This window comes from Apus apus, chromosome 1 (assembly GCF_020740795.1).
Source record: "Apus apus isolate bApuApu2 chromosome 1, bApuApu2.pri.cur, whole genome shotgun sequence".
Lineage (NCBI taxonomy): Eukaryota > Metazoa > Chordata > Aves > Apodiformes > Apodidae > Apus > Apus apus.
The window spans coordinates 168,796,264-168,813,369 of NC_067282.1; the positions used below are offsets into that span (position 1 = coordinate 168,796,264).

General features: G+C 39.5%; 1 protein-coding gene across 2 annotated transcripts in view; it reads left to right on the forward strand.

Moving 5' to 3' along the window:
- PTPRB (protein tyrosine phosphatase receptor type B) overlaps positions 1-17,106 on the forward strand; it is a 63,048-nt gene that overhangs the window by 16,680 nt on the left and 29,262 nt on the right. For both annotated transcript variants that reach the window (XM_051614801.1, XM_051614810.1), the window contains 8 exons: positions 4,984-5,262; positions 5,565-5,822; positions 7,341-7,604; positions 10,019-10,288; positions 12,725-12,985; positions 14,774-15,040; positions 16,181-16,444; positions 16,750-17,013. In XM_051614801.1, coding sequence (XP_051470761.1) covers positions 4,984-5,262; positions 5,565-5,822; positions 7,341-7,604; positions 10,019-10,288; positions 12,725-12,985; positions 14,774-15,040; positions 16,181-16,444; positions 16,750-17,013 — 2,127 coding nt within the window. The remainder of the gene's footprint in view (positions 1-4,983; positions 5,263-5,564; positions 5,823-7,340; positions 7,605-10,018; positions 10,289-12,724; positions 12,986-14,773; positions 15,041-16,180; positions 16,445-16,749; positions 17,014-17,106) is intronic.

The following is a 17,106-nucleotide window of genomic DNA, read 5'->3' on the forward strand; positions in this document are numbered from 1 at the left end:
GTGAGGTTCCTTTCCTGAGCTCTTTGTCTAGGAAAGATGGGCTAAGTTGTCCTTTGGAGGTGCCCAGCTTTCTCCACTCACTCTAAAAGAATCCAAAGTTAAACCAGGCACCTGAAGTTTAAATGGTTGGCATTAAGTGAGAGGAGTCCCATCTCTTGTGTTTCCTTTTGAAAAATGTATTGATCTATAGTGTCCTGGTATAATAAATGTATGTAGAGAAAGTTGCAGATTAATTTATATACCTAGTTCAGAAACTTTTAGCATTTTGCTCATGTTCAATCCAGTTAAAATATTCATGTGCTCGTTCCTGTTATGAATTCAATTTCCATCATGTTTCTCATAAAAAGTGGTGGAGTAGCTAAGCCTATAAAATAAAAATTTAAAAATTATTAAATTTTGAGTGTGTTCTATTCTGACTAAGGACTTAAGGTGAAAGTGATGAATAATGTGTCCCATAGTTGGAGTTGTCAGTTGAAGGCTTGGAGAGGACCAAACCCCTAACTTAATTTTGCCTTTTGGATGTTTAATTTCATATTAGAATCATAGCTACAACAATCAGTTAAGTTGATGTTGTTTGCAAGTTTGATAATCCAATACAGTAAATGTGCAGCTCACCAAGAATATAGAAACTCTCAAGTAACACCAAGCACTTTATGAATCTTTGAGTAGAGGCAGCTTCTATTTCACTTGTGGATGCACAGATCTGATATCTAATATTGTATGGAATACTGAAATAATCTGCACTAGTCCACTAAGGTGGTGTCTCTTTGCTGAGGAAATTTTGATCTGTGGGTTATCAATTTAAAATGGAGAGTATTTACTCCTCTAGTAATTGCTCCTCTAGAGCAGAACTGAAATAGGTCCTCCAGAATGATGGAAAATACAATCCCATATGCACTATAAAAGCCAGGGATACATAGGCAGGCAAACACATGTGCAATATTGGCTCTTTTGGTAGACTAGGAAATGAAGAAAAAGCTGATAACACCATTTATCAGCTCTGAGCTGCAAATAAATTTTCCACTGCAAACCTGAGATTACAGATGTTATAGGCACAAATCTGGATACTTCACATTAATATTTACCATTTGTTATGTTCTTTAATGTATATACATAAAACAGCTCATAAAACCATGCAACCTAGTCTGCATGCTTGACATTGTAAAACTGAGACAACATATGCACCTGTTGGTCTTTTCATGTTATTTTCTTTATTGTTCTCAATAAAACTTTTTTTGTGACTTAGAGCTACTCCACAACGAAAGATGGTAGGTTTGTGTCTTTCTTATTTCAGATAAAATACTTTTTAAATTCTCAGTTCTCCAAACATCTAACATAACTGTATGTTTCAGTAATGTATTTTTAGTGAATTACTAGGTCTTTAATTAAAATCATAGTTAAAAACAATAGTATATTAACAGATCCTAAATTACAGCTAAATTTATGAATTTCAGTTCTGAATTTAAATTCAGAGTTGAAATACTGGTCTTTAGAGCCGTCAAATTTGACTGGGCAATCCCCTTGCTTTCCAATAGATCTATAAATAGGCTTGTGAATGCCATTTTCAACATTGTTTTCTACAAAAATATTGCAGTGCTGTTGCTGCCTAATTCAAGCCACCTGTACTAAGGAAACTAATAGGTGAATAATTGTTTGTCAGAAAAACTGCTCAATATTTGAAATAAAAGAGGTTACAAATTCTGCCTTCTAAGACACAGACTGGTAGAGTATTTTTCCATGTAATATGTAACTGTAAATACCAGAAGCATGGCCTGGCCATGTGTTCACTCTTGTAAATTTCAAATTATTTGGTACAAATCTGATTTATTAGCCATCTGTAGGAAAAACTACTGTGACATGGCTCTAACTATAGGCTGTATAATCGTGTCATCCCTAATCTCGTAATGGTTATGGTCATTGTCTCAAAAGGCAGAGTACAAGAGGAAGAAAAGTAAGTATGTTTTAAAGATTTTCTTGGTTGCATTATCATCCCAAAGAAAGGGATAGTTGTACTTAATAAGGACAATGAAATCAGCCCTCTTTACTTCATCTTCAGAAAAGTCCTTGGGAAGTAGGCTACCACTTTATGAATAGGGAAAACTGAAAAAAAAGGTGGCTGACTTGTTAGGAAGGTGGCTGAGACTGGCAGGAGTTCCCTGTTACTCAGTTCAGGGCATGTATCTCTCAGGTTGTTTTTTTTCTCATGCATAAGGCAGGGTTGTTTCTGTGCTTACAGGCTGTATTTGCAAGTCATGTAATTTGGATTGGACATAACCATATCTATTATTTCTACAAAATGTATCTGTAGCAGCTGCGCACACAAAGCATCCCCTCTTCCCAAAAAGTGAAAATGGAGGTGCAAGTTAATTCAAACATTAAGTCTTCTGGAATATTTCTTTGAAGACCAGGAGACATTAATTCATATAGTATCAAATGGTATAAAAATATCTCTGTGACAATACTTTATTTCTGTGATATATCAGTGTTGTATCCTTGCCAACAGAGACTTGTATAACAATGTAATGGCTTTTTAAGTGTTTGTTTCCATCCAGGGCTCTTTCAGCCCAGGCACTTCCCAATCTCATTGTTCCTTTGTTCTAGCGGATGTACAAAGCACTGAGTGTTTTGTTTTCTGGACCAGATAGATTAGATAAAGTCTGAATTTCTGAACTTCACCTTCTAGGCACGCAACTCTGTTCTTTGCTAATGCACCTTAGAAGACAGATTACCCAAGACAGTGTAAATGCCTCTAAAAATGTAGGAGATGTCTTCTTTTGCAGGATTTGCCAAGTAATGCAGATTACAGTGTTGATTACTTTTGCAGGACTAGTGATCAGTCAACCTTACCTAACTTTGTCAGAGAGAGAATTGAACTTCTTGACAGTTATCATGACTGTTCTCTTGATAACAGTCAAATTCATACTTTTTCAGCTGTCTGTGCATCTGACCACATGTAGTGCTGGAATTTATTTCTGACTCCTAAAGTTTGACCTTTCTGCTTAGAACAATTGCCTTCAAGGAACAAGTTTATACCCCCGCTATTCACTTTTGCCTGCATAATAGTCTTCGGTGGCTTAGTATATATTATAGGTGGAGCTGGTAGTCCAGCCTATTGTTAAGGTTTCCTGATACTTTTCATTAAAACCTCCTGTCTCAGTTGCTGTAACTGGGTGAAGTTTTAACTGTTTGGCCAAAGTTTCATGTGCTTGGTCTTTGGCTTGAGTTATAAATTTTTTTAAAAAAATTATTTATTTATTTTTAATCAGAGTCGGTTTGCCCTTAAAGAAAGGGTCAAGAAAATAAGATTGTTATTTTATTTATTTATTTTGTTAATTTAGTTTTCAGCTCTTTTTCTGCAGAGCACTAGCATCTCCATGATCCAAAGCAGTAATCTGAATTTAAGCAGTGACCAGGTTTCAAAGGGACGTGGTCATTTTCACAATCACAGTGTCACAGACTGATTGAAATTGTAAGGGACCTCTGGAAGTCATCTGGTCCAAGTCCCCTGTTCAGGAAGAGCTACCTAGAGCCAGTTGCCCAAACCATGTCCAGGCAGCTTTTGAGTGTCTCCAAGGAGGGAGATATTCCCTTGAAGTTACTAATATACTTGATTGATGGAGCATACCACCAAAACCTGGCACCAGTATGTTCTCAGCAGGGCTTTGTAAGAAGCAGTTAAAAACTGCACTGCAAAGGCTGAGAGGACACCTACCTCCTAAAATACAGCAGTAGGAGCATCCTGGGTCTAGTAGCCTTTAAGGTGTTTCTTCTTCAAAGCCTGGATGGTGCAGAGGGTTTAACTGCTCCTCAGAAAGCTCTTCCTTGATCAGGGACCAGGCAGCAATGACTCCATAGGAAAAACTGTGTTATTTTTCTGTGTTTAAGGCACTATTCATACAGAGACCTCAATTCTCAGCCTGGGTGCACTGTACAGTCCCTGTCTGATGCTAGGTAAGAGCATCACAGACTGTGCTCGTGTGAAAGCCAAATTTAGTTGTTAAATTATTGAGAAATCTTTATTCTTTAACTCCCCAACTTGTGGATGCTGGATTTTGCTGCTTTGGGTTGTTTTACAATGCCTTTTTAATATGCTGTTGCTTAACCGTATTGGAGGGCATAAGTGTCAATACCTTAGTACATTAACATGTAATACATTTCTTCTGATTTGCACACAGTCTTGCGAGTGATGAAATACACCTGGAAATGCAAGCAACCCGAGTCTTTTGGTTTGGGCAATGTTTCCCATCCCTCTAGAGATACTGTGTTTTACAGGTGACTTCATGTGAGAGCTCCTTAATAAACAACAGCACCAAGAGTTTCTCAGAGAAATATTCCCAATTAAATATAGTTCCTAAAAGGTTATCCAGTGTAATGTTTTATTTTGTTTTTAATTTATATGAACAATACTACAGCAGAGCAGAAGCATATTCTGTAAGGATCTGTTTGAAGTGTTCAAAGTTAATATGAAAAACAAAGGGTTATTGCCCTTCAAAGTGTGTACATTCTCATGCCTGTTAGTGATAAAGCGTCTAGCGTGGGTGCTAGGAAATGGAAGCCATGGGTACTATTGGATCTATACAGCTACATTACACAGAGGCATTGAGTATAATTCGCTGGATTTTCGTGTTTGCTGTTTCTTTTTAAGGTTGTTGCAGTTTTGCTAGCCACAGATTTCCAAGCTTGTTGTATACATCCACAACTGGAAGTGTTTTTCTGTGTGTGTGAGTGAGTGCACATATGCACAGGTAAAATTTCTGAGTTCCATGGGACTCTTGTAGAAGGTTTCAGAGCTGTGATGTTTATAAATGTAAACAAAAAGACTTTTTGATAAGGAACTGGCAGCATGATGATGATAAAGGGAGAGTTCTGGAAGTTTTTTTGTGCTGCTGGTAGAACTTCAGATGATCCCAGTGTAAGAAATACTAATTTATGTTTTGTTGGTTTGTTTTGTTTTTTTGGGTTGTTGTTTTTTTTTAACTACAGATCCCTTACCACCACCTCATTTTGAAATTAATAAGGAAAACACTACTCCCACAAGCTTACAGGTTCAGTGGGATCCTTCCTCAGGAAAGGTGGACTTTTATAACCTACTATTATTTGATCATGATAATAAGAAGATTCAAGAAGTCTCCATACCAGGAAGAATGTCAAGAACAGAAACCACTTTTTCCAATCTCATCCCTGGGAATAAATACAACATTGTCCTCAGTGCAGTTGCTGGAAATAAGAGTGCCTCAGAACTTCACATAAGTGGATCTACTGGTAGGACCTATTTTACTGTTGTTAATCTAAATAAAACCATTTACAGTATTTTGCAGTTCACCATTTCGAAACTAACACACATATATTATTATTTTACCTGGCAAGATGTATAACTATCTATTGATTAGAGTTGTTCGCTGAGAATGGAAGCAAGTTGTTATGATGTATTTGGACATAAATTTGGGGTTGGGTTTTACTAATCCTAAAGAAACTGAACTTATTTCAAACGTACATCTGTTAGAAATTGCTGAACTTGTGGAGATAATCATTAGGCCTTAAGCACGTGTTTTTTATTCCAACAGTGCCATCCCCTGTGAAAAGTATTCAGGTCAGTGTCAAGACAGACACTATCCAGGCTTCATGGTCTCCTGGCTCTGGGCGTGTGGATCGTTACAGGCTGGTGTTACTGGATAATCATGTCCCAGTTCATGAGGTTCACCAAGAAGATCCTAAGACCTCCTACACTTTTTCAGGACTCATAGCTGGCCACCTGTATAACCTCTCTATCGTAACCCAGGCTGCAGGATTGGAGAGCAGCAGTTTTCAAGCTGTCAGGACAGGTATGACTTCAGAATTCATCACAACAGAACAAGAGCTAAGGCCATAATCTAATAATATTACAGGACATGTTGGAAAACGATAAATGATTCATGTCCCAAGTTTATATTCCCATCTCAGTGCCTGAATTACCTTTGGCAGGTATTTTTCTCCAAAGGCTATAGACAAGGAGTTAGAGATACCAGAAACTTATTAAGTTCCCTAAGTTAATATTGCAGAAAAGTTAGCAGCAAAATTAGCTTCGTGGTTATCTGCAGCTGAAGTAGGTGCACTGCTTAATGTAGACAGCTCCATTAAACATGTAAATTTAGGTTTTAAGAGTCCGAGACCAAGTGCCCTGGTATCACCTCATATCTGTGAAAGAGGTTAATCTGAATTCTTCAGTGAATTCAGGCAGTGTGTAGTGTGGTTATTTCACAGTATTGAAGACAGTTTATTTCCATGATTCTTACTTAGCTGCATGGGAAGTGTAGCACTTGAGAGTTTTGAAAAAACCCCAAACTTTCTAGATTGCAAAATAGCTGCACTTCTGAAAAGGAAGTAGGAAAAAAATAAGTGTAGAGCAGGTTAAGAATTTTAAAATTGAATGTCAGTGTTGTTTGGAGCTTTTTTGTTTTTCAGAGAATTATTGATTTTCAGAAACAGAGTTTTAGAAATGTAGGGTTTTTTCAGGAAGGTTTTTCAGAATAGAGTTCTGTGGTCATAGAGAGAAAGATATGATGACGTCCTGCTAGAGCCCAATGGTTAAAACATTCATATAAGTTAAAACAAGAACATGCCTTTGATTTCCTTAATTTCTGGAAAACATACAGTGCAATTTCTACAGAAATCTCACCATGTGAAGATAATTTATTAATAAGTGAACAATATTGTGATGTGTAGTGCACACAAATGGGTGCTGTTGTCACCTACCTGTCACTGACTGTTCTGGTCATTATACTCTTTTTAAAAATTTTATTTCTTCAGAATATTTTATTTCTTCTTGTTGCTGGTACAAAAATTTTAAAAATTTGCAGGTTTTCTCAGAACATAAAAGCACTCCATCAAGCTTTCAGCATGGTCCTCCATTTCAGTACCTAGTCTGTCCCAAGCCTGAGAAATGAAGATATTGCAGGTGACACAGCCATACTTTTCTTTTGGTGGAGCATTTGAATAAAAGAGTTTGATCCCAAACCTATCTACCACTGCTGTAAATCAGGTGTAGCTCCAATGATGCTGTAATGTTTATTCTACCAAAATGTATGTAGGCATCTCTGTTCTTAGGAGCATCTGCCTGGTCTGTTTTATAGTAAAAAGGACTAGTGTGAGTCCAGACATGGCTAACAGATTTTCTATTCTGTGAAACAAGAGGTCACTGTAAGAGGTATCGCTTTCAGCAGTAGAACATCTTAAACAGGGCATGGTTCAGTTTGTAACCATTTAAATGCAAAACCTAACTATTGCAGTTTGGAGACAGCAGGTCTTACATGTTCTGTGGTGGAAGTATTTTAATCTCTTTCTTACTTACTTTCTTTTTTTAGCCCCAGCTGAAGTCTTAGATTTGATGGTGACTAACGATGACAGCGTAGATGCTTTAACAGTTAAGTGGAGAAGACCTTCAGGAACCCTCAGTTTCTATAATATTACTCTGTCTCATCTTGGATCAGTTAAAGAAGTCAAAACTCTACAGCCACTGGCCAGAGAGACACACTTTGACAAGCTGACTCCAGGACGCCTCTATCAGGTTACTGCCCGCACAATCAGTGGTGAACTGTTTACTGATCGGATAGCAACTGGCAGGACATGTAAGTCTTCTGCTTCAGTAAGAACATTGTAACCAATGCTATTTTTGCCTACACTGGCCTGGTAGAAAATCACTGTGGGAGACAAAATTATTTGGATTCCAGGCAAAATAAGATAAAGAGCACAGTATTGTTCCGGGAGTACCCCTTCCTGACTCTGGCAGCAGTTAATCTGGCAGCCAAAAGCAGCTACAGCATAGCTTGGGAGCAGGAAACACTAATGCATTTTGGAACTTACAGTTGGGTGAGTCTGTTACAAAACTGTTCCACACTACTCCTTTTCTGACCAGCTTTGTTATCTTTAATTCAGGTCAGCATAGCATATAAAATGAATTACATTATGGGGAAGTCTGTGTATAGTCAAATTGTTAATGGATTTTTAAGTACTTACAAAAGGTCTGATATTATCCCTTGCTCCAGACACAAATCTACAAATAGGAAAAGATTAGGGTTTGGCTTTCTTTACGACCAGCAGCATGGATTAAGAAAGGCATGTGGCAGCCTGGGTAGAGCTGAGTTATGTTTTATCTTCTTTCAGAACAATAGTTTTCTTTCAGGTATCTCTTGTATGAGTTCTGAACCTGAAAAATCCTGGCACAATTCTCCCACAGCATTGCTAGCCATATAGGCATGTCATCATCCCCACAGGCAGCCCAAGTAGAATTTATTTGGGAAAAAATATATAAGTAACTGAAGGATACATACATAAATTGTTAGTAGACTCAGAGCCAAAAAATATAAAATTCATGTGTGCGTGAGAGAAAGAGAGAGCAGAGTATTTATTTTAGAGAACATTTATCATCTGCAACTACACATCTCATGTGAAAGGCACATCCTTGACATACCTAGCTACTATCCCATTCTTGGTGCAGGCTGGAAGAGACCTGAAAAACTTCTCATGTCCAGTAAGTACAAAGCTGGATTGGTTACATGCATGTCTTTTTTGCTTGTCTACCCTACCATTAAAGACCTTTAAGATTCCATTGTCATCTGAAGGGAGAGCTTCAGGCCCTCACTTAAACCACTGATCCCCAAATTTGTGACCTAGACTCAGTGCTTCCAAATTGGGAATCTGGAAGTCCCATTTTCAGGGGTGCTGATCATGTGCAGTTCCTTCCCTTGAGTTTTCCATAGACACCAAGAGCTTTGAAAACATAGTCACTTCAGCAGAAACTTTGTGGCCAAAGATAAATTTGTAAATCCAGGCTGTCAGGTCTACATGCACAGACTCCTGGGATCCCTCTGTAGCTCACAGAGAGAGCGGGGTGGGTGCCCAAGAACATAATCAACATCTCCGTGTTTTGAGAGGGTGTCTATGACGGCAAAACCTGCATGGGAATGTCGTGGCAGGGAATATGGACATGTCAGGGACTGAAACTTTGTATCATAAGGGTGTAATGATGTCCAGCCAGTCTGATGAGGCTTAACTTCAGCTGTCATGATTTAAGTACATCTGTGCCTTGTAACAAAACAGCGTGTGCTTTTATCCACTCACTCAGCAATTGAAACACATCTCCTATATACCCTGGCATGTGGGACATCTAGGTTTGATACTCAGCTATGCCTGTGGGAAATTAAACTGGTAAATATTTTGTGATGCTGTTAGAAATCTCTCAAACCTTTGTAAAGTACTGAGCAATTAAATATTAACTAAGCCAGAGGAAACATGAGGACATGATTCTAGCCTTGTAGTTCACAGTTAATATTTGCTGGTGGTCTCAGGGCTCCAATGCTGATCTCTGAGAATCTAAGCTATAGGTATCCTAACCTAACAGTCTGCATCTGTCCTCCAGTCTCCGCTTGGTGTGGTTAATATTTAATCATTTTGTGGAAGTCAGAAAACTTTAATGGTTCAGTGTGTCCTGCAGCAGTAGGGCAGGAAGGTTGGGCCTTGAAGTGGAGGACAAGACAAAGTGGAGACTTGACTTTAATGAACCTCTGTTGGAACCTCAGTGCCTTACAGCTGGGAGGGACTAGGACATGCAAGGCCTTTGTGGAGAAGCTATCCGATTTTGCATTTTTACTTGCTGAGACCAGAATTTGGCCCATAGTGGTTGAAGTTTTAGCCTTTGCTTTGAAAAATTAATTGACAGTTTTTAAGTGAACCTAAGTCCAGGAAAAAGCTGGGAAACTAAGTGGAAACTGTAAGATGCATCCAAGAAGTGGAAATTTTGCCTGCCCTAAGAAGAGTTCCCCATTTCTGATGTCAGAAATGGGCAGTGAAAAAATGAGTGTTTTGTGTGGGGAAAAGTAAAAATTATCTCTATGCCAGCCCTCGTAACAAGATACCTCATGTTGCTCTGACTGATCCAAGCACTCCTACAATAAATGTGCTGCGAGACAGGCTTTGCCAGTGTGCAGGTACGTCTTACCAGAAATACTCCACCTCAGAATCACCCTCGATCTCTGCATTTCAGTTCCCCAGAAAGTTTCCGAGCTGAAAGCCGCTGGTGGTGGCTGGCTGAGGTCTCTGCGAGTGAACTGGCTGCCCCCTGCGGGAGACTGGGAGAGGTACCGCCTGCTCCTGTGGAACCGCTCGGCCCTGGTGCTCAACACCACCCTGGAGAAGGACACCACAGAGCACCTCATCCATGACGTGGGACTCATCCCGGGGAGGCAGTACCGCGTAGACATCGTGGTGGAGAGTGGCGATTTGCAGAGCAAGGCGAGCTGCACGGGCAGAACAGGTCAGCGTGCTGCTCCGGGGTGTGTGAAAGGGCAAAATGTTCAGCTGGGGTCTGTGGGCAATGACAAGAGTGCTTGGGAATCCACAGATGAATTTCACTATTAATACGGTAAAAAGGAACTCCCTCATAAACAGCAGGAATAACTATTTTAGCAGTTCTGTGAAAACTTTCAGAATTATTTTTGTGGTAAATATTTTGTTATTGTGAGTTTTAGGAATTATATCACCATTCTGTCATGACTGAGACATTGCACTACATGTACAACATTTCACTGTAAGATTTTGCAGCTGGTTGTAGGTGCCCTATATAGTTCTTAAAGAGAGCAATATAAACCTTCCTGTATTGTTCATCAGTATTTTCACTGGCAAACTGATTTTCTTGCCAGCCTGTAAGAAGAATATTAACAGTGCTAATCAAGGCTGGCTGAGGTGTATGTTAGTGTGGCTGTTCCATAACATTCCAATTGTTCCTGTGCTCAAGAAAGAAAATGGGGTTAGTCTGCTCAAGTCAGCCTTTGCAAAGGAAATCCATGTGCACTGCAGGAACATGAGTGCAATTCTTTTGCAGCATGTTAGTCAAAACCATATCTGATTGCCTCAAACTTAAAAATAAACTGCAATAGAATTGTTAATGTTTCTGCTCGATGAATGCAAAATAAGTGCAATTCAGAGGAAAAGAAGACTCCTTCTCCTTGAATGAGAAGTATAAGGCAAGGCTCAAAGCTGAGCCTTATCTCAATGGAGAATGTGATGTAAGAGGGCCACCCAACTTTATGCTCACCCTTCCTTATGCCTGCCTTTCACAGAATCACACAATTGTTCTGGTTGGAAAAGATCTGTAAGATGATCGAGTCCAACCATAACCTAACTACCAACTGGTAACCTAACTCTACTAAGTCCAGTGCTTAAACCATGTTCCTGAGCACCACATCTATATGTCTTTTAAACACCTCCAGGGATGGTGATTCAACCACTTCCCTAGGTGGCCAAGTACATAGCCTTTCCTGCTGCATCCTTATCTGTCATTCTCTGAGGGCTTAATTTTGTTAATTTTGCACAATGGCAGGACCAGTAGAAGCTACAGAATTGAAGCTTTCTATAGCTTTTAGCCAACTTGATCAGACCAAGGCACACTCTCATCTTGCTTTGATATACATTACAAATAATTTAAGTTTATGATGTTACTTGTAATTAATACAGCTAAATGATTAGAATGTGGTCCAATAAATAATATCCAGCAGTGGGTGTATCACAATTGTGCTTGACCCACAGTGAGGTACATAATGTACCTGTCATGAAGCATAGGTATTAGGGCCTTATTCTTTGAAAGTGAGCTGTATTTTAATGTAACGGGCACAAAATCAGATCAGGGGACTGTTAGCTAACAGATGCCCTCTGTGTGCCTACATGCACACACACATAAATCATAGAATCATAGAATCATAGAATCATAGAATCATAGGGGTTGGAAGGGACCTCGAAAGATCATCTAGTCCAACCCCCCCGCCAGGGCAGGGTCACCTAGAGTACATCACACAAGAACGCATCCAGATGGGTTTTGAATGTCTCCAGAGAAGGAGACTCCACAACCTCTCTGGGCAGCCTGTTCCAGTGCTCTGTCACTCTCACAGTAAAAAAATTTTTTCTGATATTGACCTTAAACCTCCTATGCTCCAACTTGTATCCATTACTCCTTGTCCTATCACTGGTCATCACTGAAAAAAGCTTAACTCCATCTTCTTGACACTCACCCTTTATGTATTTGTAAACATTGATGAGGTCACCCCTCAGTCTCCTTTTCTCCAAACTAAAGAGACCCAGCTCCCTCAGCCTTTCCTCATAAGGGAGGTGTTCCACTCCCTTAATCATCTTTGTGGCTCTGCGCTGGACTCTTTCAAGCACTTCCCTGTCAAACACACGCAGCGGTTTACTGATCAAATTCTTTCTTTTATACCAGTGTAAATTTAGAGTGTCTCCTTCCCAACCTGACTGAGATATGAACCAGTATAAAATTAGTGTCACTCTGCCCCTGTCATTTGCATCCTTGTTTATTACAGTTAAATTGGCATAGCTCTGTTTTGCAATACAAATATTTTATAGCCCTGTCTAGCACCCTCAGTTCAAGAGGAACCTCACTGACTTCACTGTATTTCTATTAATAGTGAAATATATATCCTGACATAGTTTTAAACCTAAGCATTACAGCTACAATGCATTGCTGAAGTCTGCTGCTACAGCTCATTAATGGAAGAGTAGCACTAATACCAGATTTGTAAGATTGGCTTCTTTAAGATAAGGAATCTCCTCTTGATTACAAATACTCTTTTGCTGTCACATTTCTCTCTTACAGAACACATTCCTTATAGCAGCTTGAGATGTAGCATGTGTGTTCACTACAAAGTCCTGTTCTCGTTGTGTTTTTTGTGTACTTTTACAGCTCCAGAGCCTGTTCTCCAGCTCCGTGTGAAACATGCTAATGAATCTTCGCTTACTGTCATGTGGATGACCCCTGTTGCAGAGTGGGACAGCTATGTGGTTTCACTGGGAGACAGGGATCTTACTGTCATAAAAAAAGGGCTTGCAAAAGAAGCTAAGGAATTCACTTTCACTGACTTGGTACCTGGAAGAAAATACACAGCTACAATCACTACCATTAGTGGGATTTTAAGCAACTGGACATCAGTGGAAGGAAGAACAGGTATCATCCTGTACAACTATTTTAGTCTTTACTTCTGTTAACCATTAACAACTTTCTGTGCTTTGTTGTGGACTGAATGAACTTGGTGTATAAATCTCAACAGTCTTGGATTTATGTTTGTTTCCTCGATAGAAAGTTATGTTACTGGATCTCTGGTTTCTGACTGTCAGTTATCTTGCAGTTTTTATTTAAGGGTTTGGGGAAACGGATGTGTAATTCCTGGCAAAACAGTTTTCTGAAAATTATATCACATCTGATCAATCTATATTAGCACAATACTCCATATAAGAAGAACAATTTTCACTGGGAACTTCAGGAAGGTCACTTCCTTAATTCAAAGCATTCATCATCTGGAAAAAAAAAAACAACAAACACAGCACCACACAGGAAAATGTTGCTTTAGGGGGAACATTCCAAGGTTGACAGACACAAAACATATGTGACCTTGAAAATGTATTTTGAATTCTCTCTGGTCTTCTGATTCAAGAATCTGTATCTGTTATTTTGGATGATGACTGTGACACAATGAATGTCCCATTCTCACCCCCTGCAGGGTGCTGATTTTGTACACGTGGGCAAGTTTTAAACCATGTGTTACTTTATTCTGCTTGACTTCTGCATTCTCCAGTGCAAGCAAAGTCTTTAAATGTAGCTCTAGTCTGCTGCAGCACAAGGAAAAAACAAGCTGCTAGTGTTTGAATCTAATCATGCCTGTGGCTTGATGGTGATCCTTACTGAAGTGTCCTAACTCCTTCCAAGGCCTGAAAAGTATAATTTATGCTTACATTTCTCTTCTCTGTGATTAGATATCTGGGGTTTTGCTTCCTCCTGCCTTATGCCCCTTTAGGAGTCCTATTCAGGCATAAAGGTTACAGTGTCCCTTTTTATCCAGGCGATTTAATGCTTGAAGACACATCAGGCAGGGATCGTGTGTCAGCATTACATTCATAGTGGTAAAGAACAAACATTGATGAATTTGAATGTAGCTCTTAATAAACATTCCAAATATCTGAGTCTTCTTTGTAGTAGGAAAACTTACTAGTCTTGAAAAATACTGCAGTAAATATGACAGAAGGAGGTCTTACATGCATCCCAGATTGCTCAGCTTCAAGTGAAGCCTGAGGTATCACTGAAGTGCCTTTAGCATAGAAATGTGCCACTTCATTTTCTTGTTGGAGCTTACTGTGTTACGACAGCATTGTAAAACAGGTGGGATTTTTTTATTCTTAATTAATTCATCTTTTGATGCTAGAAAATTAGTATCCTGCAGATCTTCTGAAGTAAAAAGTAAAACCAACCCCATCCATTTCAGTTACCCCCCAAATTAATGTCTGACACTTCTTTGGAGTGTAGGTAACTGTGCCTGAGGTATTAATCAAACTAGTCTGCGTTTAATAGGAAAGAGAAACAGGGAATAGGAGAGGAAAGGGAGAATGAAAGACACAGCCTGTATTTGAAATAGTCAAATAATAGTCAAGTAATTTCCTAGATTGACAGCTTTTGTTTAATGGTATGTATGAAATGCCATCTCTTCCAGTTTCCTGATCTTGAATAATTTTAGTGCTAAAGCCTGAAAGACCTTTTTGTGCCTTAGATAGTTTCCCATAGACCACATCCCATCAGACAGGAAGCAGTCCACAGTTGGATTATTTTTAGTTCTGTTGGGTCTGACTACAAATTGGAATGTTCTTTTGATGCACTTCCTCAGTGTGACTAAACTCGGGCTATTTGGGGGACTTTGGTTTATTTTGTTTCTCTTCAGTGACATTATGACAATTTTCTTTGCAGTGCCAGCCCAAGTGACCGATCTGACCGTGGCAAGTCAAGGATCGACCAACAGCTTGTTCACCAACTGGACAAGAGCACTGGGAGATGTGGACTCATACCAAGTGCTGCTGATTCACGAGAATGTTGTCATTAAAAATGAGACTGTTCCCAGTGAAACCAACAGATACCACTTCTATCCCCTGAAACCTGGAGGACTCTATTCAGTTGTGGTCACCACTGTCAGTGGGGGAATATCTTCGAGGCAAATGATCGCAGAAGAGAGGACAGGTAAAAGGAAAATACACCACCATGTGTTTTCTCAGTTCCTAAAAGGTGAATTTGTTAAAGAGAATGGTCTTGTGATTAAGCCACTACACTGAGAATTCAGACATACAGGAGTTTCAGCCATGTCATTCCTGTGTGTGATCTCAGGCACACTGTGGGTCCAAATTCATGTTAACATAGCTTTAGGGAGCTAACTGCTTTCCCAAACCAGGAACTCTGTACAGCAGGACACTCTGTAGTGAAAACATATGCTCTGAGAGTGGTGTACAGCTGTGGTGGGTGAATCACTCCTTGGAAGGGACTTTCTTGTTTCATTGACTACATGGCTGTGTAGGGTGATTGCTCCTTACTTAGGTGTGCAAATTAGCTGCTAGAACTGGTGGGATGAGTTTGTGTCTCAACCTCCCATGACCCATTCTTTTTCTCCAATCCAATATTGAAGAATGTCTGCCAGGGTTAATTGTGAGGCCTTTCTATACTGCATAGGATAGGATTTACTATTGCAACAAATCTGTAGGTTTAATGACTCATGAAATGTAATACCAGGCCTTTGCATAATTAGATAGAGGGAAAAATAGACAACACAGTGCAGTGTCACCCTTTATGTGAATTTGGCAAATGCCAGGCATTCTGCAGTTTGCTCAAATGTCGTCCTTGAAAGCAACTATTTTCAGGATAAAAAAAAAGAAAAAGGAAAAAAAAACACAACACTTGGAAAAGAATAACACTAAAAGGCTTAAAGTACGTAAACATATTTTGTAAAATCTCCTGATTTTTTCACTCTGACAGCTGACAAACTCTTTCATGTATTTGCCACTAGGGGTCAGAGAACTCACTGTAAATGCAACACATCCTGCTATGAGCCTCAGCTTCACACAAGCCTCAGTAGTTAATGCTATTACTGCTGAATGGCAGTTTCAGAGGATAGTTTCTCTTCTGGGATCTTAGAAGTGCTGGGATCATGCTGCTAAAAACAGCTTCCTTCACTATATTCAAAAAAGCATATGAGTGGGAGTGGGAATCAGTGCAGAGTTTCTCAGGAGTCCCAGACTGCTTATTTTGCAGGGAGGCATTCCTGGCATTCTCACTACAATAGGAATTGGCTTGTTAAAGCTATTTTGGTTTTTCCTCTTTGTTGCACAGTTCCTTCCAGCGTGACTGGAGTAACAGTAAATAACTCAGGTCGCAGTGACTACCTCAGTGTTTCTTGGCTGCCAGCTTCTGGAGATGTAGACAGTTATTTGGTAACACTCTCTCACGATGGCCAGATTGTTCAGACTCTCACCATTTCCAAATCCTTCAGCGAATGCTCCTTCAACAGCCTTACTCCCGGGACACTTTATGATGTGAAGATAACCACAAAGAGTGGGAAGTATGAAAATTATTCCTTCAGCCAAGAACGAACAGGTAAAGAGAGCCTCTGAGTAAATCCATTCACTGTGTGTAGCCATTATCAATGAGCTATCAATTTCTGACCAAAATGGGGTGAGTAGGGGTTGGACTGTCAAACCATAAAATTACAGCTTTTTTGCAGACTGGAAACTTCAGTTAGTATTTTAGAGGGTAAGGTATTGCATAAATCCACATTGTAATCTCTTTGCAGCTTCCTCAGAGAAGTCTGGTAATTACCATGAATATAGTAATCTACAGCAGCTCTTGTTACTTCAGAAAGTTACTGCTTTCTGAATCTTTAATTGTGCTTTTTCTTTCAGTCCCTTCAAGTGTTCAGGGACTTACCGTCAGCAATTCAGCCAGAAGTGACTACTTGAAGGTGTCCTGGTTACATGCCTCCGGATATTTTGATGATTATGAAGTGATCATCAAGAACAACAATGATTTCATCCAAACGAAAAATGTCCCAAAGGATGAAAATGAATGTGTGTTCACTAATCTGGTCCCAGGGAGGCAGTACAGTGTCACAGTCAGCACAAGAAGTGGGAAATATGAAACTAGTGAAAGGGTCTATGGCAGAACAAGTAAGTAAAAACCCTGGAAACATCCTCAGACCCTCTAGGATTTTTTTTCTATTTACCATACCTGGGCTTAAAAATCTCTTACGGTTTTAACAC